General features: G+C 41.7%; 1 protein-coding gene across 13 annotated transcripts in view; it reads left to right on the forward strand.

Annotated features, from left to right (window-relative positions):
• Window positions 1-20673, forward strand: part of LOC123969008 (vacuolar protein sorting-associated protein 13B-like) — a 324425-nt gene that overhangs the window by 165186 nt on the left and 138566 nt on the right. For 2 of the 13 annotated variants that reach the window (XM_046046087.1, XM_046046089.1), the window contains exons 25-31: window positions 2133-2336; window positions 7116-7287; window positions 9310-9424; window positions 13905-14046; window positions 16860-17132; window positions 17567-17723; window positions 18201-18312. In XM_046046087.1, the coding sequence (XP_045902043.1) occupies window positions 2133-2336; window positions 7116-7287; window positions 9310-9424; window positions 13905-14046; window positions 16860-17132; window positions 17567-17723; window positions 18201-18312 (1175 nt within the window). The other 11 variants (XM_046046088.1, XR_006824600.1, XR_006824602.1 and 8 more) reach the window with 11 other exon arrangements.

Below are 20673 nucleotides of genomic sequence, written 5' to 3' on the forward strand. Positions count from 1 at the left end.
AATGCAGGTGTAAACACAGGACTGTCTGTGTTGCATTAACGCATGCATGATGCATGTTTCCACAATATGTTCATTTCATTTTAATGCTGAACACCAAAGGTGAATTGTCACATCCCGGAGAAGAACAGTACAAAAGTCACTTAAGTTCCAGTTACAGAGTGTAGTGAGTTATTTTGTTGCACCATCTGAATTCCCCCCTTTCTTTCATCTGTGTGTTTTTTTTTGAATGACTGTGGAAGCCTCTGTTCAGTCTCCAGTTTGTACTACTGCAGCATAGTAGACCTCCCGATCTGCAGATGACAGGTCTTTGGAGAACCCGGCCCTCCAAATGTTCTGCTCACTTATGAAATGTGGCATATATATTGTATTGAGCTCATGTAAGAGTGTGTGTGTGGGGGGGGATCCAGTGGTCTGACAGCAGTAGCTGAGCTGTACCAACTGACCCTACTTTCCACTAATCAGGGATATCATGAGCAGCATGTAGATATAGGATGGAGCAAATGACAGAGGTAAGATAAGATATGAAGGAGAAGTAGGATACAGTGTAATAAGGACGATGAGCACAAATGAAATATAAAGACACATGATAAGGGGGAGGAAACAGACAAATGTACTAAAACTCTCATCATCAAGTAGGGATTCTCTCTTCCTTCACATCCGATGCAGAGAGCAGTAGGCCTTGTTATGCTTTGTAGGATTTCCAGGCCCCAGACTCTCAGAGAAGAGAGCGTGGAGCCATACCACTTCTGTCGGCAGTGCAGTTTGGTTGGGTATGGCAGACAGCTGTTGGCCCTGTCCCTGGACGGCTGCTGGATCGGCGTTAGCAGCTCTTCCTGGACATGTTTGAAATGGCCCAGCTGTAATGTATTGTGCTTCTTTTCATTTGATTTATGCTTATTTATGGAAGGCCTCCCTGTAATGTGTGTGCTAACAGGCGTGCATGTGTGTGAGTGAGCAATAGCGAGTAAAAATGTTTGGAGTAGAGAAAGCTACTCATATGTCTGTGCACCTTTACTTTTGAGGGACCCTCAGTGGTGGGGGGTGGGGGGTTTGTTGGCTGCAGAAGCGAAGCATTTGAAATCCAGAAATTAGCTCACTGTGAAAGAGCGTTGCTTTCCTCCCTTTCTTTCCCTCTTTCTCTTCTCTAAAGAACACTGAGTGAATGCATGAATAACTGAAAGCATCACATCACATTCCCCTGCCTTCCCCTCATGTTTTCCACTCTTGTTTTTGGCTTTGTTGTTGTTTAAAGCTAAGGCCTCTTTTCATGTGAACACATGATAAATAGTTGAGAACACTTGACGCCGAGCCTTCAGTTTTTCCTAAGCGTGGTGAGTTTTTCAGGGAAAATTGATGACACAACTTAACTTTCCTCTGTGGGTGTTTCTTTGGGAGTTTTGTTGTTATGGATAACAAATGTGTACAGTGAATCATGTGTAAGAGCATGCTGTGCCTTTCAAATAATCAGCCATCGAATAGAAACATGGACACTGCTGGGAAACGAGGCCTCTTTGAATGACAAGTCTAAAAGAGAGCTAAGTTGGAGAGTGAAAGAAATGAGAACGGATAGTGGTCCATTTCTGGCTAATATTTTCTCATTCTCCCTTTCCTTCTCTCTCAACTTTAACTAGGTTTAGTGTCATATAACTACAAAGCTGCCAAGCCAAATCATGGTAATGGCCTCAGAAGTCAGAACTACATGAGAAGTCCCCAGTGCAGCTGTTTGAGTCAGACCTTGGCAAAATTACATTTCAATCTGGTTTCAAATATTAAGACTACTTGTGGTATGTTCGGTTTATCTTTTAAGGCACTCAGTTGGCACAGTAGACTTTATGTATTGAACGTGTGCTCAGCTGTGTTGCCATGGTCAATTTTTGCATGCAAAGTTGTATCCACTGTATGTGTGGCTGTGCAGTGAGACAAAACCTTCTATGAACGTGTTCTCAGATGAGAAAACATACTTTGATTGACATGAGACACCAGCATTATAGTTTTTCCTTACATTGGACTACATTAGATTATATATTATCCCAATCAGTGGGAAGTACTTAATTTCTTCAAAATACAATATCTAGCATTGCAACTTAAAGTTCTCTGTTTTTCTCTTCTTCTTTGCTTCTGTCACTCTAAAGGTTCAGCTATTGTACGAGCTCCTCCTCAGCTGGAGCTCTACATGGGCTCGTCTCCAGAGGCACGGCATCTTGCGTCAGACCTCCAGCATCCCAGAACCCCCTGCTAGTGCTGCTCCGTCCTCCCCTGTACGCAGCAGTGCTGGCACTGCCCTGCCAGACACCAGCACCTGTAGCCCCTCAGGAGATTTTGGATCCCCCACTGAGGTTTGTTTTTCTCATCCAGCTACACATTTTTTCAGTTCAGTGTTTTTATGAGAATGAGACTTAAGTTACTCTTGTAGTGGAATAGTTCACTGTTTCTTTCATCCTTGTGAGTCCTGGGCCGTGCACATTGTCAGTGTATTTTTCTGGCATCACTCCTTTCATGTTGTACTACTTCATTAATGAGAGACCTAATGACACCATTCCGGCAACTATGAACTTTTTTAAAATCCAAGTTGCTATTAGTCATGCGTGTTTAAGTTTAAGCGTTTCATGTAGACATAATTCTGTTGTTTATTTATGTCTTAAAGTGCACATATTTTAATTTTTATTGTTATGAGTAGCTGATTCAGAGTGAACCCCCCCCCCCTCAAAATTGTTTTGTTGGGGAAGGATTTTCAAAGCTGGAAAAATCTCATCAGTGCGTTTTCTTACCAAGAACAGATACTTCACATAGGCTGTGAGCTCTGTTTGAATCGTGTAAGCTGGGGCTTGATTGAGTATAAACCTGCCTCTTAATTTGGGGAAAACAATAACCCGTATTTACATTTTTCGCTCAGATAAAATACCAAACCCAGAGAATGAAGTATGAAGTGTAGCAATGTGTGCAGGCATGTGCAAAGCCAATGGAAAAAATTACAGTGAAGAGTTTTTAGGGTGCAGCCACAAATTTGAGTGTTATTTTTCCTTTCATCCCTAGGTGATGCTCATGATAGGCTTAAATAATGTGGCAGATCCTGTCTAGTACAGTAGCAGCAACAAGGACTAGCTTAGGGACCCTGGCCTTGGGGCCTAGTGTAAGTAGTAACATAGTATGCATAAAAATGATGGTGTTGATGAGTGTTTGTGTTGTTAAGCAGTAGCAACTAGCCCAGGATTTAATAATCTTTGACCACAAGGACCCTGTCAGCAAAGTTGTGCCCTTGGGATCACAACACAACCATCATACCTCCCTGGGAAGCAATAAAGTGTGTCTGTGTGAGTGCATATATGTTTTTCATATGTCGATGTTCATCTGCATCTGCATTTGTTACCATGCCATCAACGTGTGTGTGTGTGTGTTCTTATGTCATTTGTGAACCCACAGAAGTGGCAGCAGTTCAGTATGGTAGTGGAGGGCCTGTGGTGTAGTGGGTCTATAACAAGACCACAGGAGGCCCCTGACAGCCCACTTGTCACTGTTTACCTAAGTACAAACACTGGTAGAAGTGTTTAGTCCTCTGGGAGGCTGGGTGATTGAGCTAGAATGCAGGAGCTGTTTTGATAAGTCCCAGCAGTAGTGGCAGCAGTCTCTCCCCAACCCCTGCTCCCGACCCGCCTGCTCAGTCCTCTACTTCTTCAACCACATCCACACCATACCCCCAAACTCCGCTTGCCCTTCAGTCCCCTCCCAGCCATTCATCTGCTCTCAGCTATTGAGTTGACACAATATTCTGTGACAATTTTACATACATGTGTTTTGTTAGTTTTTATGATTTGCATAGTATCCATTCCACAGGGTCTTCAGTCATTTTCTCCTTTCCTGTCTCTTGTGCTTCTCACACCCCTGTTTTCATCTTACTTTTTATTTCTGTATCCTATCATGTTGATCCCGCCCTGACATCATTCTCTCGTAATAAACTTGACCCATTGTACCACATTTTTAACCAGGCCTGAAAAAGAGTCAATTTCTGGATCTGGTTGTTGCTTTTTTCATCTCTGTAATAATTTATCATCCTATACTCTCTGTCTTTCCTGTCTGTCCTCCATCCATCCCGTCCCATCCAATCCATCTCTCCCACTTCCCCTTCTTCATTTCTCTTACTACATCTCTCTGCAGCTTTATTTCACCTCTCTTGCTCTATAATTTCCCTTTTAATCTTTTCTTTCAATCACTGAGCCTGTCCTTTGTACCCTCACAAGTTTTCTCCTTTCCACCTGTCCCTAAACCATTTTGTCTTCCCAATTTTCTTTCATAATCTGCCTTTTCCACCATCTTTCTTTGACACTTTGCAGCCTGCTGTTGTCTTCCAATGTTTGGGTCTCTCTGATGAGCAAAGACAAACTGTGCAAAGAAAATAAACCCGGATCCTCAGCACGTTTATAGCGCAGAGGCCCAGGAATTAAACTGTATACTTTACAACTTGGCTTGTGGAGGTGTGGGAAAATAGCTCTTTCTTAGAATGTGTGTGTGTGTTTGGGGCCCCAATCTGGCAGCTCAGGAACGTGGCAGAGCCCACCTCTACAAACATCTGTTCTTCAAGGCCTCACCTTGATAAGTGGAGTAGGGGATGTTTTCTTACACTGATAAAAATGATCTTTGTCTTTCTGGAAGTTATTAGTGGTCTTAACTTTAGTTTTACAGTTTTTTTTTCTCTTGCACTTAGTTTTTTGTCTTATCTGCTTTAAGAAAATGAAATGACTGTCCATGTTATGTCATTGACTCTTAATTTCATGTCATAAGTTCTCTTAAAAATGCAAAATAATAATTGTAGGATAAGATGGTTAGTTGAAAGTAGCCTTCTTTTAACAATGTTCTTTCTTAATTAGTTTTTTAAGTTTGTGTCAAATTCCATGTATGCATTAAAAAGTCCTGAAAGTTTACATATCCCGGATTTTGGTTTAAAACAATTAAAATCAAATACACCTTTTGTGATTCATTTATTTATTTTTCATTTGAAGCAATTCTCAATTGGCAAGACTCCTCAATTGACAGTTAAAAAAATGGTTTTAATAACTGGTTTTAATTGTGTGATTCCAAAAAATGCTGGGATGTCAGTCTGTCGTTCTTCTGACCGTGGTAAAATTAGCTTGTTAGAGACTGAGAGTTTTTAAGTGACAGCAGCGGTTCGGCTGGGAAGCAGGAGCATTCGGGTGTCCGATGCTCCAGCGTAACCACGCTACAGTACACAGTGGTCTGAACTTCCCACAGCGCCAGCGGCTGGCTCCCGTTTCCACACATGACATTACAGAGCCTAATCCTACCGACTGGCCAGAACTGTAAACTAAACAGTCCTAACCACACACACACACACACACACACACACACACACACACACACACACAGTGCTATGTTTTGACTCCAGCTCAACAATAATTAGTCCCCAAATGGCAGTTGACACTAGAATATCTCTCATTGAGACTGACTGAACACCATTACTACTGGGCTCAGATTACTCACTGCCAGTCACCATTATACACTATATACACACACACACACAAAGACACACACGCACACACTTTTTGGTTCCATGGAAACCCATAATGACAAGACACTTGATTGGAATAAATGGTAGTTCTGGAGAAGTTTTATGTTCATATGCACAGTATTTAAGTTAATCATTTTGAGTGTTATGAAGCTGTGTATAATGTTATATACTTTATATAGGACCGTATATTGGATATAATTTAGGACTGTATTCCCCCTGCCTGCAGAGTTCAAGCTTGTATTTCTGTTGCATTTCTGAGTTTGTTTTTTTCTGATAAATCTTAAATACTTGAAGAAATTGCCTAAACATAAATGTTTCACGTTTCTTTACTTAGAGCTAATGCTTCCTGTGGAGCACATGCTTCACATCAGTTTCTAGTGGTCCCCGTACACTGTACTGTTGAATCTATTTTTGAATCCGCATAATCTTTCATTTATTTATATAATTGCCATCCGTTGTTATTGAGCTCTGCTGTCAGCCACCCTCAACTGTGCGATTTAAATTAAATTAGCAAATTAGTGTGGGGCCCTCATCTCTCCCCTCAGCTGTGGAACAGGGACATAGTTTCCTCATCTGGATCCTCTTTAAGACACTGTAATCAGCCCAGCAGCTGTGGGGTTTCTAATTGAGATGGTTGATAACCTCCCTACCAACCACAGCCAGGCTCGATAACCATGACACAATCTGTCATTACCACGCTGCGATGGGAGAAGCTGTGGAAAAAGTGAAAACCCTGCAATGCCAGAGCTGCAAATTGCCATATTGTTTGTTTGCAGGCTTTTCACTTTCCGAGTCAGCCACGCAGATACAAGTTTGGAAAGCAGATTTACCAGGAAGAGAGCAAGAGAAATAAAAAATGTCCCCAGTGCTGTCATCCTCAATGCCTTGCCAAACCCCCAGTAATGAGATGAGAGTTCACAGAAGACAGCCTCCTCCGCCGCATCCTGCTTGCTTCTCCGCCTCACCCCCCCACTCCGCCTCCGGTCTTCACTTCCCATTCTCTCCCAGACTGCAAGACGTGTGTGTCCTGGCGCAGGCCGTGTGGGTGCTGGTGGCTTAGTTTGGGGTTAACACCAGTGACAGCTCCACACAATGGTCTCACCCCCCCCCCACCACCCACACACACATCGCTCAGCTTTGAGAGGAGTTCTGCTCACCAGACACTGATGTCATCTACGTACCAAAAAGCTGGTGGTTGCTTTGTTATGGCTACATGCACAGCGACGACACTTTCAAACATACATACACATTTACCAAACACATGGTTGGATAGAGAGATAATAATTTAAGGTAAATCGTGTATTTGTGTATTTGTAAATGTTAGTTCTTGTTTTGGTCTGTTTGACTGTTGTCTCTCATAATTGACCAAATTTACTAGCTAAAATGTGAGGTGTTAATGACTCTTTGACATTACCAAGAAGGACAGTTCTCTGCCCTTCAATTCTAGCTTTATTGAACATCTATTTTTTACATGTTAAATATGTTTGATTTCTGTCTCTTCGAGCGAGTGTGGTAGTGCCAAGTTTTGCCTCATATCATGGCTTGTTACCATCTTACCAGCCCACATTGAACAGATCCTGTTTTGGCTCCCTAGGGCGACTCAGTCCCTGCTGGAGACGACAGCCCCTTTGCAGACACAGTGACTCTGGAGCAGAAAACTAGCAGCATTGGTGGCACCAGCGGGAAGGTCAGCCTTTGGATGCAGTGGATGTTACCCAAGGTCACAGTTAAACTGTTTTCTCCTGACCCCACTGACAAAAAAACAGGTACCCAAACCTTGTTGACACAATACTTACTGCTCTTTTTTTTCAAATATAATGAATTTCAGTACATTTACATTCTCATGTCTGGTAATACACTGTAGTATTAAGGTGTATATATATATCAAGTTAATAATTTACTGCTCTAAACACATACGTAGTTATGTTTGCAGCAACAGATGGAATAATGAAAGAAGAACTGGGTAGATAGCATGATAAGTGATGTAATGTGTTAAACAATTAATTGATTATTTTATATTAATTTAAATTGTGTATCTGATGAATCTGTTTTAAGAAAACATAGCCAACTTCTTTTCAATGCAAATTTGTCAGTGTGAACGAGTACAGGAAGCTATACAGAATTTTACAGTCGTTGCTGTATCAACTCTTTAAGTGATCAACTCCTGACTCTTCTCATTCTGTTAAAGCACTTGGAAGGGAAAAGCAGCTGGAAATAAGGAGGGATGGAGTAAAAAGACAGACAAATAAATAAAGGGGTGATGAATCCCAAGCAAACCGCCTCTTGTCCCCTTTAGATTTACTGGGGCAGTGAAAGGCTAGATTTACCTTTAATTGGTGGCTGTAATATTTAGCATCTGCCAACCAGATCGCTCAGATTAAGGTCTTTAATAGTGGAAATGGAATGTTTTGGACGACATCACAGAGATGGTTTGACTTAGAGACATCCTAAATAGGCATTACTTTGGATTTGGGCTTAATATGTGCCATGTGAGTTGCGAGATGAACTTACCACTGGATTTTCTGTGTGCAACACATTAAGCATGTTGAAAACAAGAATGGTGTGTATGCAATATATTAGATGCCTAATATCAAAAGTGAATTCTTGGAGTTAAGTAAGCCACAGATATGACTACATACAATCTGCTATGATGTAATATGTTTTTCAGCTGCAAAGGAAATAAGATTCTTGTCTCTCCAGAGAAATGGAAAAACAGCCATTCCAGACGTATTGGTTCTCTGGTATGATGTTATGCTATTATGTGTTGGAAGATTAGAGGTAGAAATTCAAGCATGTCTCTAGAGGCTCTTCTGAAGGCACAAATCAGTGGTACACTTTCCTTCTTTTAAGATTAACTGTTTAAGATGAAGGGACTAAGGGTTTCCAGTACTCTTACAGAGTGGGTTTAGATCGATATCAACACCGTGTTTGGAGACTATGAGTTTCTGAGTATCTAACAACTGGGGAGTGTTATTTCCGCACAGTATCCACAATAAAACTGAGAAGCTTTGTGTTTCAATTTTAATAAGCCATTAGGAATCACCAGAAGGCAACAGTACAACAACAACAACCATAGTTTCACATGCATGAAGTCCATTTTCCCAAGCTAGTCTGCGACTGTGGAAACAATGAGAGAGAACCAACAGTTAAACTCACAGGCTCAGTTCAATACAAAGTTAATCAGTCTTTCTATGAAGCTTACTCACGTTGCCTGCAGTGGGTGGGTTTGTTTGCACATAAGGTGCACTGAGGCACGGACATACATTTTAATGAATACACAAACACAGGAGTCTACATGAACGTTCAGTATTGTGTAAACACACATAGGCACACACACACACACGCACTCCTTGTCATGACAGCCTGAGGGATATCTTATTAATACTTTGCCTTCTTATCCATGTATTTCAAGGCTCTGGCCTTAATCAGCCTAACATTGGTCCAGATTCAAGAACACACAGCGCGTCCACTGTGCAGGAACTGACCACAGCAGTTGGATCAGGACCAAAGCTACAGTGCAGGTCCTTGCCCACAGAAATGAAATTCTCACACACAGATGAAACTCTCTAAAGAAGTCCAAGTTCAGCTATATGCCAAGTAAAATGGTGGCCATACAAAATGCTAAAACAGAAACAGAGGGAAAAACTCAAAGTGTTGCAGACTAAAGATTGATAGACAGTTAAGTTGCCTAACGAATGTATGTATTTCCACTGTGATTCACTTTGTAATCGTATGTAAAACACAAACAAACAAAAAAAAAAAAGAAATGTTTTTTGTGTTTCTGACAGAGATCTGTGTCATCAGTGAACTGGAAGACCTGAGTGCCTCAGTAGATGTCCAGGATGTTTATACAAAGATCAAATGTAAAGTTGGCAGCATCAACATTGACCACTACAGATTCAGGTAGAGTATTTCTCATACATATATGATTTTTTGGTAATCTTCAAAGGGTAAGTTTGGTATTTTGCAACCTGGACCCTGTGTTCCCCGTGTTTTGAGTGATGAAGTTTTGATGTGATTAATTGGAACAACATTTTTTGAAATTAGTCCAGTGTTGAGCGAGCGAGCTGCAGTTGATTGCACACAATGATTTGCAGGTATTTGTGTCCCGTCAAATTACACCAGACTCCTTTGACAAAAAACTGAATTTCTCTCTGGTCTACAACTATCTTGATAGGTTAGTTTGTTTGTGTAGTCGTGACTTGTGTTTTATTACTTTTTTTGTCAATAGAGTCTGGTGGCTTTGACGAGAGCTTTGACTTTCTGGCTAAACAAAAAGGATTTACTCCTTAACGAAAGGTCTATCTCTGTAGAGATCCTTTCCATAATGTTCTCAGACATACACTTTAGTGGATGTACTTTGACGGGGCGCAATAGCCCATGAGGATTACGCTGAAACCGTGTTTTACTCCTGCCGACAGCAGCACGCTCGCTTGATGATAGTCCACTTTCAAAAGAAATTGTCCCAATTAGTCACATAGACACAAAACTATGGGGAAATAGAATCCAGGTTAAAAAATACCACCTTAGCCTTTAGGTCAGCAGACAGGAATGGCTTAGATGACAATGATGTGGCACCAGTGGAGTGATAAGTGGGGACCCTCCAGTTTGAGGACAGTCTCTCTATCCATCAGGTCACCCTGCTGCCCCACCACACTTGCTTTCTCAGACACATTTGCATTCACACACACTTTACCACCAATACCACTAACACTTTGTCTGTTCTGACCTCTGCTCATATGGGCGATTTTTCGGATTATCACCTCAGCGTCATCGTCTTTCCAGACAGCTGTTGTGGTGCTGACCACAGTCAAGCAGATGGACCAACAGACTAGATGGACGGGTTGGAAGGCTCTGGGCTGGCCCAACTCTTACTCACAGAGGAGTTCAGTCATTTTCTCTGAGCCTGCGGTGTCTGAATCGATTCACAGGAACATCAACAAGTTGTTAGGGGAGGAAAACCACGGGGCAATGTTCCACTGCATCCTTATGGTAATATCTCCCCCCCAGTTCGAGTCAAAATTGGGTAATTTAGCTCTGGGCTCTAAAATTAAAAAAGCACACACAGCATGGTTAAACTGAAGCTGTGACTAATGTTTTTTTTTTTATTTTCCCCATACCCTATGCACACGTTCTTCCTATCAATTACAGAGTGGCCTCATTTTCAATATCTAAATCATTATTTTTTCCACTTTTATTTCGTCCTTGCCCTGATCACATACCTCTGTAATGGAGTCAGCAACTCTGAGTGTGTGCTGTGTACGTGCCTTGTTGGAAGGGGCCACTTAGCAGGAGGCAGTTCCCCCTGTCTCTGTCTCCAGCATGTTGCATCCAGCAGATCAGAGTGTGTTTGTGTGTGTTTTCAGTTCTGTGTGCCTACGTGCCTGAGTAGATATGTTCCTTTAAGTACCTCCTTCTCTGATAGAGTCAGACGCTGAAAGGGAGGTGGACCTTCATGGGCGCTGCGCCCGTAATGAACCCCATCATTAGAAATCAATGCTCTCACCACTGATATGATAATGTATATTGATTCTGATTTGCCAGCTTTTTAAATCACCTTAGCCGTGTCCTTTGCATGTCAGCACAGGTCAGAGGAGCTGAGGCGATCCTCTTGGCTTTGAACCTGACTGTCTAGCAAGCTTCTCACAGACCTCCCTGTTTCACTCCAGTCGGTTGATTTATATTCTGTCAGGCCACATGTGTTACATACAGCATGGAGTATCAAACTAAGCCAGGACAATGTCAGTGGTTAGACAGTTTTAGAGCGTGAAGGTGTCGTGGGTCATTATATCATACTACGCTGCTCTCCACAGGTGTGTGTCCAATTGCTTGTGAGATGGAGCCAACCTTAATCTTTTTAGTAGACCTCTATGCCTTCCTAAGTAGATAATGGGTCAATTTTCTCATTTCTAGGTTATTTCAGTTTAATGTGCATTTAACAACATGGTCTGAACACACTTTTAACTGAGCAAAATTCTGGCAGGCAGAAGCACTCCATCATCCAAGCCAGGTTACAGTCATGGCTGTTTAGGACACAGTGAAGGACCTCTGGGCTCCTATCCCACTCTAATCTGTATCATCCACATATATAAGAGAGCCCACAGGGGTTTGAGTCCATATTAATCATTCTGAACAGATAATTGTTAGGTATTTCATCACCCAGCCCAGGTTATTTGTGTGGATTGGGTCAGATTAAATCAAGCTTGACAGAGAAATTGTCTCATCTGGCCTTAGCTATCTCACTGCTGGAAAATGAATGGAAAGTTAGATAGGGCAGGCAAATATGGGAGGTGAATATTTAATTGAATCCCCGATTGTATCAAAATAGGAGGAAGACAAGAAAGGGTGGAGGAGGGAAGGAAAATGACAGGGAGGGAGTCCCCAGGGAATATGAAATAGGTGAACCCTGTCTGTGCGGGACTCGCTCATCATGGAGCAGGGGAGGTGAATTAAAGAGAAACATACAAGCAAGGAGGTGACTGGATATTAAACTCTGTAGCGAGATGTTTCCTATCCAATAGGAAGTTTAGGAATCAGGAAGCTTCTTCTCCTCCTTATGTTAGACAGGTCTCCCTTAGCAACAGTGCTCCTTGACCTGTTCTGAAACGCCGAGATGCCCCTCGAGAGAAGATGGCCGGTGACAGTTCACCACTGTTCGGTCCAAGGAGCAGCTCACGCAAATTGGAGCTGAAGTCTTCCAGCTGTTCCACAAATGGATTGGAGCGAAGGATGACTGGATGGGAGCAGACATGAAGAACTGACATACACACACAAGATAACAAAGCAAGAAACACACTCACAGACATACACACTCACCAGTAGGCCTGCTCTCATTTCACTGAACTCCCAGTATTCTGGAGGGGAGCAATGGTGTAGGTGAAGATGGTGTTGAACCATTTCCATTGTGTGAAACATTTTGCCATACATGTGTTGTGCATGATTCGGGATCCTAGAGTGACTAATAATGCCGTGCGTGAATATGTCTGTGTGTTTTTATTTACTGTAGATTTAGTGTTTATGTTGTGCTGCAAATTAAGAATGATAATTGTTGTGACTGTCTTCATGTTAACTTCTTTTGATGTCTGCTTTACAGGCGCGTTCGGTTTCGTACGGATGGCACAAAAATCTGATGTCACAAAAAATAATTTGTTTATATAATTCCCGAAATTAATGCATGTGTGGCGTCTAAAATTCTATTCCTTGGTCATTTTACATACATAATTTACCTGCTTTGAAGTTTCGATGAATGCCTCCAGGCTACTTAAAGTTTGATAAAAATGTTCAGCCTGTGATTAAGTTATCATGATACAACTTTGTAACTACTGTTGCATTTAAAGAGATATTATCAGTCCTTGCTAAAACAGTATGAGTAGTCCCAGATGTCCAAGTTAAGCTTGGCCTTGTTTGTCTCTCCAGGCCAGGGCAGGGCTGGCACTCTGGCCACTATGAAGGACTCATTCTGCAGTGCAAGGAGACAGCCGTGGTGAGGCTTCTGCCTGTCACAGTCAAAGCAGCCTTCGGCCTCTATAAACTGTGCCTCTGCCATTCTGCTGCTCATAATCAAGGTCCCTCATCTCTGCTCATGCTGGACAGACAGGAAAATAAATCATAAGAAAATACTTTGCCGTAACACAGGGTGTCCTTAAGTATAATATGTTAGTACACCTTACAATTTTCATAAAAACAGAATAAAATAACAAATATAATTTACAGTTTAACATTCCCGTCTCTCCAGTGGCTGTGATTGGCTAAATCAAACCAAATGAAATCTGGTGACAACCATTCTTCCGTGTGTGTGTGTGTGTGTGTGTGTGTGTGTGGGAGGAGACTAGGACATGGGCCTCCATTCTCTTGTTGATGAAATATTATTCTGGTGATGGTCTTACACTGGTACCTCAGGAATGAAAATTTGTTAGATAGAGCACAATTTACATTATTTAAGCCGTTTAATAAAGCAGTACAGAATGTACACTAGAACAAATGATTTAAACATTTATCTCAGTGTTTATCTTGTGGATGTGTCAGGGAAAATTGCCTCTAAATTGTACCTTTTTCATTCAAAATTCTGCTCATAACAAAATTAAACAGGTGCTTCAGTGTTGTTATTACTGGATAGTATAAGACCATTCCACAATATCTCAGCTGGTTCAAACTGGCGCAACTTCCTTTGGTTTTAATCAGTTTACTCTATACTAAATTTTTCCAAAATTATCATAAAGTTTCATGCTTTTCTGTCTTTTCTTCCCTGTTTGTCTTTTTTCCACATTTATATCTATATATGTATACAAATCATCTTCTCTGCCCCCTCCCTGTGACGTCTTCCCTTCTCTGTCCCTTTCGGCATCTTTTCTCCCTCTCTCTCCTCCCCTCTCCTCACCTCCAGTACGGAGGAGGGTGTTCAGAGCTCGGGCAGCTGTGGAGGAGTGGTCCTCTCTTGCACTGACAAGCTGAACAGACGCACTGTGTTGGTTCGACCCGTCAGCAAGCAAGACACTTTCAGCCACTTCTCTGGCTTTTTCCCTCCTGTAAGAATCCAGCTCTTCTCCTTTTTACTTAGACACTGCTTAACCTCCATTAACAGTGGCTTAATAATAATTCTGTGCGCTCCTCAGAGATGTTGCAGAAGCCAGTGCTTAAATTTGGTTTTAAACAATTGTAGTGTTGCTTTGAATTTTCCATTGGTATTAAACTGTAGTCAGAGTCACAAATTTTATAAAGCAATCACATAATGCTCTCGTCTGTTGGAGAAAACATCCGTGGGAAGTTAACACACTTGGTCTCTGAGGAATATACTCTAAACTTGAGGATTTGTTTTATATGTATTTTCTTACATTTTGTTACAGAACATCTCCCAAAATTACAGTTAATTATTTTTATTAACAGCTATAAGTCCACTGTTATTGGGTGTTTTTGCAGGCTTTACATTGATGTCCTAAACAGACCTGCTATTTTTAAATTATGCAGCGTTTGGAGATTTTCTTTTTCTTAATGGGTATTTGGGTTTTTTCACCCAGTAATTGCTTTGCAAGTCACTCATAATATTGGAGTCCTGACTTTCCAGATACAGTGCATCCAGAAAGTATTGACAGCGCTTCACTTTTTGGGATGTTACAGCCTTATTCCAAAATGGATGAAATATTTTCCTCAAAATTCCACAAACAACACCCGATAAGGGTGAAAGACGTTTATTTAAAATCTTTGCATGTTTATTAAGAATAAAAAAAAAAAAACACACGCACATAAGTATTCACAGCCTTTGCTCAATTCTTTGTTGAAGCACCTTTGGCACCAATTCCAGCCTCAAGTCTTTTTATATGATGTTACAAGCTTGGCACACCTATTTTTGTGCAGTTTCTCCCTTTTCTTCTTTGCAGGACCTCTCTAGCTCCATCAGGTTGGATAGGGAGCGTCGGTGCACAGCCATTTTCAGATCTCTGCAGAGATTTTCAATCAGGTTTAAGTATGTGCTCTGGCTGCACCACTAAGGGGCATTCACAGAGTTGTCCTGTAGCCACTTCTTTGTTAGCTTAGCTGTGTGCTTGGGGTCATACTGAAAGAGGAACCTTCGCCCCAGTCTGAGGTCCAGAGCGCTCTGGAGCAGGTTTTCATGAAGGATGTCTCTGTACATTGCTGCATTCATCTTTCCCTCGATCCTGACTAGTCTCCCAGTTCCTGCTGCTAAAAAACATCCCCGCAGCATGATACTGCCACCACCATGCTTCCCTGTAGGAATGGTATTGGCCAGGTGATGAGCGGTGCCTGATTTGGGTGGTGGTGATGGAGCAGTGGATAAGACGAATGTCTTTGGTGTGAGAGACCCAGGTTCAACTCCCCACTGTGACACATCGACAAGTGTGTCCCTGAGCAAGACCTAGTTGCTCCAGAGGTGTGCGACCTCTGACATAACACGTAAATGATTTTACGTCGCTTTGGATAAAAGCGTCAGCTAAATGAATAAATCTAATGTAATTTCCTCCAGGCATGACGTTTGCCATTCAGGCCAAAGAGTTCAGTTTCTCATGGTCTGAGAGATCTTCAGGTGCCTTTTACTGAGGACTGGCTTCCGTCTGGCCACTATACCATATTGCCCTGATTGGTAGAGTACTGCAGAGATGGTTGTTCTTCTGGAAGGTTCTCTCTCCACGGAGACATACTGGAGCTTTTCCAGAGTGACAATCGGGTTCTTGGTCACCTGACAAAGGCCCTTCTCCCCCAATTGCTCAGATTGGCCGGGCGGTCAGCTTTAGGAGAAGTCCTGGTGGTTCCAAATGTCTTCCATTTACGAATGATGGACACCACTGTGCTCATTACGACCATCAATGCTGCAGAAATTTTTCTATACCCTTCCCCTAGATCTGTGCCTTGATACAATCCTGTCTCTTAGGTCTACAGACAATTCCTTGGACTTCATGGCTTGGTTCATGCTCTGACTTGCACTGTTAACTGTGGGACCTTATATAGACAAGTGTGAGCCTTTTCAAATTATGTCCAATCAACTGAATTTACCACAGGTGGACTCCAATCAAGTTGTAGAAACATCTCAAGAATGATCAGTGGAAACAGGATGCACCTGAGCCAATTTTGAGTGTCATGGCAAAGGCTGTGAATACTTAGGTACATTTTAATAAATTTGCAAAGACTTCAGACAATCTTCTTGTCTTTATGGGGTGCAGTTTGTAGAATTTTGAGAAAAATAATGAATTTCATCCATTTTGGAATAAGGCTGTAAAAAAACAAAATGTGGAAAAAGCTGTCAATGCTTACCGGATGCACTGTAAATACAAACATTTAAGCCTTAGAGGATAGCTGCCGTCATTAACTTGTTTTATAAGAATGTATGCACCTCAAAAAGGGGGCTGATTTGATGATCCAGTCTAAATTCCTCTTCAGAATACGAATACATTTGCCTTAGAACCTTTTTTAAGCTAGTGGCTTCAGCTTGGCTTCTTTAGAATTGCATATGGGAACACAAAGGGCTGGTTTTTTGGCTGAGGTTAAGTCTTTTGTGATATTCAACAGGTAAGTGTTAACCTGGTGTCCCAAACTCCAAATCCTAAATTTTAAATAGAGCATTGTTTAAGCTAAAAGTTAGCTTTTCCAAAATGATCTGTATTGAATTCAATCCATTTTCTGTGAATCTGACCCAGTTCTTGATAAAGATTTTAAATTAGTAATTTAATTTGAGACTAGTTTGAGATTAGTCATTTATTTTGTAAAATCTGTTTTAGGCTTGACCCTCATCCAAGAAATCAGGCCAAAATAACACTGAACAGTTAAGTCTTTGTCTGTGTAATAATATCATCATCAGTGTGATTTGTCCTATCTCACCACTGGACAGACGGCAGCCAAGGTCCTGGAGGGCTCTCACCAACAGCACGGCTTCCTGTCGATCACCTACACCCAGGCTGTCACCAAAAATGTCCGTCACAAACTCACCACCCGGCTTGAGCGGCCAACACGTAGCGGTGCTACCACTGCCAGTCAGCGGATGACCCCTGATCCTCTGGCAGATGGTGCACCTCAGTACCTGAGAGAAATCCTGCTGACAGCCCAGCCCTTTGATGTAGTGCTATCCTGTCCCTTATTGGCTACAGTAGCAGGGGTGTTCCAGGTAGACAAAAAGTGTCTCTCAGTCACTTCTTGTAACTGTGTAGTATGTCAAGGCTTGACCCATATGGGGACTCGACAATAAAACAGAAATACAGTATATATTCTTTATAAGCTTGTATAAATAAACGTAGATATTGAAACCAGTAGATTTGTTTCGCAGTAATTTGAGAAACCTAATAATACAGCTATAAATAGTATTAGGAACTAAAAAAATAGGTTGTCATTAATAGAAGAAATACATTGTACCAGTTTAAAGCCTTTTAAGATGAAATATTATTATATTAAAAGTATTTTACCTTAATCTTTGATGCAGTTTGAAAGAATAGTCAATGATGAGAATTTATTTACTTTTTGACATTTGAACCATCCATAAAAAAATTAGGATTAAGATCTTGTGAATTTATCATTCATATATTTGACTTGATGTCTTTTAAGGCTACGGTACCAAGACGCTACAGAGAGCGTGGGAAGTCAGCAGGTCAACCAATGAGAAGCCACACAATGACCTCACGGTGTTTGCCTCTCATCTACATCAACACCAGTGTGATCAGGGTCTTCTGCCCCGGGGCACAAGACAAACAAACAGCATCAGGTGAGAAATGCTTGCTATTGAAAGCACATGGAAAACTAAAACAAAAATGGGACAGCATTATGTCTTTGATGCCTTTATAAAAGTCTCTGTCATTGCCAACCAGACATAGCGGAGCCGCAACATTAGTATGTAGAGACATCTGATAAGACAAATAGTTGAGGTTCCAACAAAACAACCACTGTTATATACACTCATACAGAATAATAAATTAATTGTCAGAATGTCATAAATACGGGCTTGTTTTGTCTGCTGGTAGTAATGATTAATAGTGGTAAGGCTATACTTTGAGGCTCTGTAAGGCAGTGTTTTTGTGTGTATTTGTGCACTGTGTATCTTCATGTCCTACATGTGCATATCATCATGGACATTGTGTGTATTGACATTTGTTTGAGCATGTAGGATGAATGTTTTGACCATTTACAGTATATCTATAGTATATGTCCCTGCATATTTAATTCTTTAATTGTGTCTGTATAGATCCCCATGAGAAAAAAGAAGACACCCTTGTATTAAAGCTGGGTTCCCTCAGCATGGCTCCTCAGGCTGATAACCCCCTGACCCGCACTGTGCTGCGAAAAGACATCTACCAGTAAGACAAATTCTCTTCTCACTACAACCTCTCTTCTTAATGACATTATGAGATTATGTGGTAGAAAGAAAAAGGGGCATTTCCTGTTTTCAATAGAAAAGCAATATTAAACCACCACTTATGGCTTTGTTTTAGTGAAATTTTTATAGAAACTATTAAAAATGTCTGCAGTAAGTATAAAAAAAAATGTGATTAAAACATAGTATCAGATCAAATCTTTGCATGTTTAAATGGATGCAGAATCGTCAAGCTAACGAAGTTCTTCCCCAATTCCTATTAACATACCTTGAACAGCATGTTGATTAAAATAGACCCTCTTCTGTTTGCACATACTGCACATTGATCCTCATTTTCTCCTATACAAGATGATGTGCAAGACATTTATCACCGAGTCTACTGCAGTCTTTACACATTTTAACTGCTAGCTCTGACACCTTCTGTTGTTAAATCTGATCACACTCACACAGCTTTATCACATTCTGACTTGTAAACACACACCGCTGTTAGTATTAGACCACCACAAAACTTGCTATTTGACCACAGTTCATTAAAGGTGCCACTCAAATTTGTCTGACCTCAAGTAACACTCCATAAAACCTGTTGTGAGGCAAGTGTATTTGGTGTCTGTGTGTGTCTCAGCTTGTGTGTGCGTGCATGATGCACTTCTGTGTCATGTTTTTAGTGTAAAGTGGTTGATAGTGCCACATAGTGGTTAAGCTGCCCCAGCAGTGACAGAGAGCAATGAGTGACACCTTGGGGGTCCACCGGGCCCTCCAGCTGAAACACAAAACTGTTGACTCAAGTCCCCCTTTCACCCACCCACCCCCACCCACCCCTGTGCCATGTGGATCAAAGCAGCTAAGCAGGGAAATTCTGGACTTCTGAGGGAAATAGCTCAGTGCAAAACACATTTCCCTGCTATAGGCAGCTAAGAGAATCTGGATTGTGTCATAGCTGCCTCAAAACCACAGCCCCATGGTGTGTGTGTGTGTGTGTGTGTGTGAGAGAGAGAGAGAGAGAGAGAGAGAGAGAGAGAGAGAGGAAGGGGGGGAGCAGTTGTGTGAATGGGCAGATACAGAGCTGGCAAACACATGTAATGAGGGAGATAAAAGTGGTGTCAAATGCTTTGTGCAGCTGCAAGTGAGATGTGAGCTGACACAAGACATGAAGTGGAGAAAAAGAAAAAAAACACGGTGGACAACATAAGCAGAGGAGAGGCCACTTTAGGCTTCATTGTTGCTTTCAGTTGGTAGAAGTGTTATGTGCAGGGAGATTGCATTGAGCAGGGAGGCAGAGGGGGTCTAGGCCTATGGGCATGTCTGACAACCATCGAGGCAAGATGTAGTGGAATACCAGACTCTGTCCATCATTGTCCAAATTTCTTCCAGAGTATCCAAGCTTTCTCCCTCACAGTCTTCCATTTTACTCTTTTGATGTATTGGAGCAAAGATGGTATTGATCAGTAACCATAGCTACTGTTGTGCAGGGACTTTTGGGGTCCTTTTTATTTTTATCCCCAGGACTTTCACACACTGTACTGTGCTAAAAATGTTTGATCTTTGTTTTGGTACATGTTAGTATAGCTAATGGGATGTAACTACTCTATTTCCATGGCAACTGTGCCTAGATTTATTTTGTTGACACGATGGCCATGTTGTTATCATGTCAGATGATAAATGATGATCTTGTGGGCATGGAAAAATAATCTGGAGTTTTTCTCAGACTTTGACCCCAAAAACCAGTTAGACCATCCATGCAATTTTACCCCATATTGGCCAGTAATGTTCTGCCTCTGGTGGAGGATTGGTGGCTCTGTGGCCGTGATTTCCACATCTGCTCATAGACATACATTGCCTCGCACGAAACTCCACCCTTTACTGAACACACACACACGCTACCATGTAGCCCTCCACACGCAATATACACAGTCAGACTCACATGCACTCCCAAACACAATAACTTGCCTACACACAGTCATGCATTCACACCCAAAAAATATACGTACGCTGTCACAAACACTAGCAGCAGGCATGGCTGTGTGTACAAACAGACCCACATTCACTCACCCCCTTAACCTCTACACACAGAAGCCAAGAGTCACCACTTCCCTCTCTGCAGTAAAACCCAGGAATTATGTCAAACCACTCTCTGTGTTCATTCTTCCACTCCTAACCATGCATTATACTCACCACCTTCCCTGTTTACATCTGCCCTCCAATTTAGGGTGATCACACTTCTGAGTCACATGATTGATAACCCTGAGATCAGGGACTTGTTGACATTACCAAGCACTGTTATGTGCTTTATCTGTTTCGGATTCTACTGTGTGCGCTCCCCCAAGTCGTATAGGGAAAGACATTG

Source organism: Micropterus dolomieu, linkage group LG03 (assembly GCF_021292245.1).
Source record: "Micropterus dolomieu isolate WLL.071019.BEF.003 ecotype Adirondacks linkage group LG03, ASM2129224v1, whole genome shotgun sequence".
In the NCBI taxonomy this organism is placed as follows: Eukaryota; Metazoa; Chordata; class Actinopteri; order Centrarchiformes; family Centrarchidae; genus Micropterus; species Micropterus dolomieu.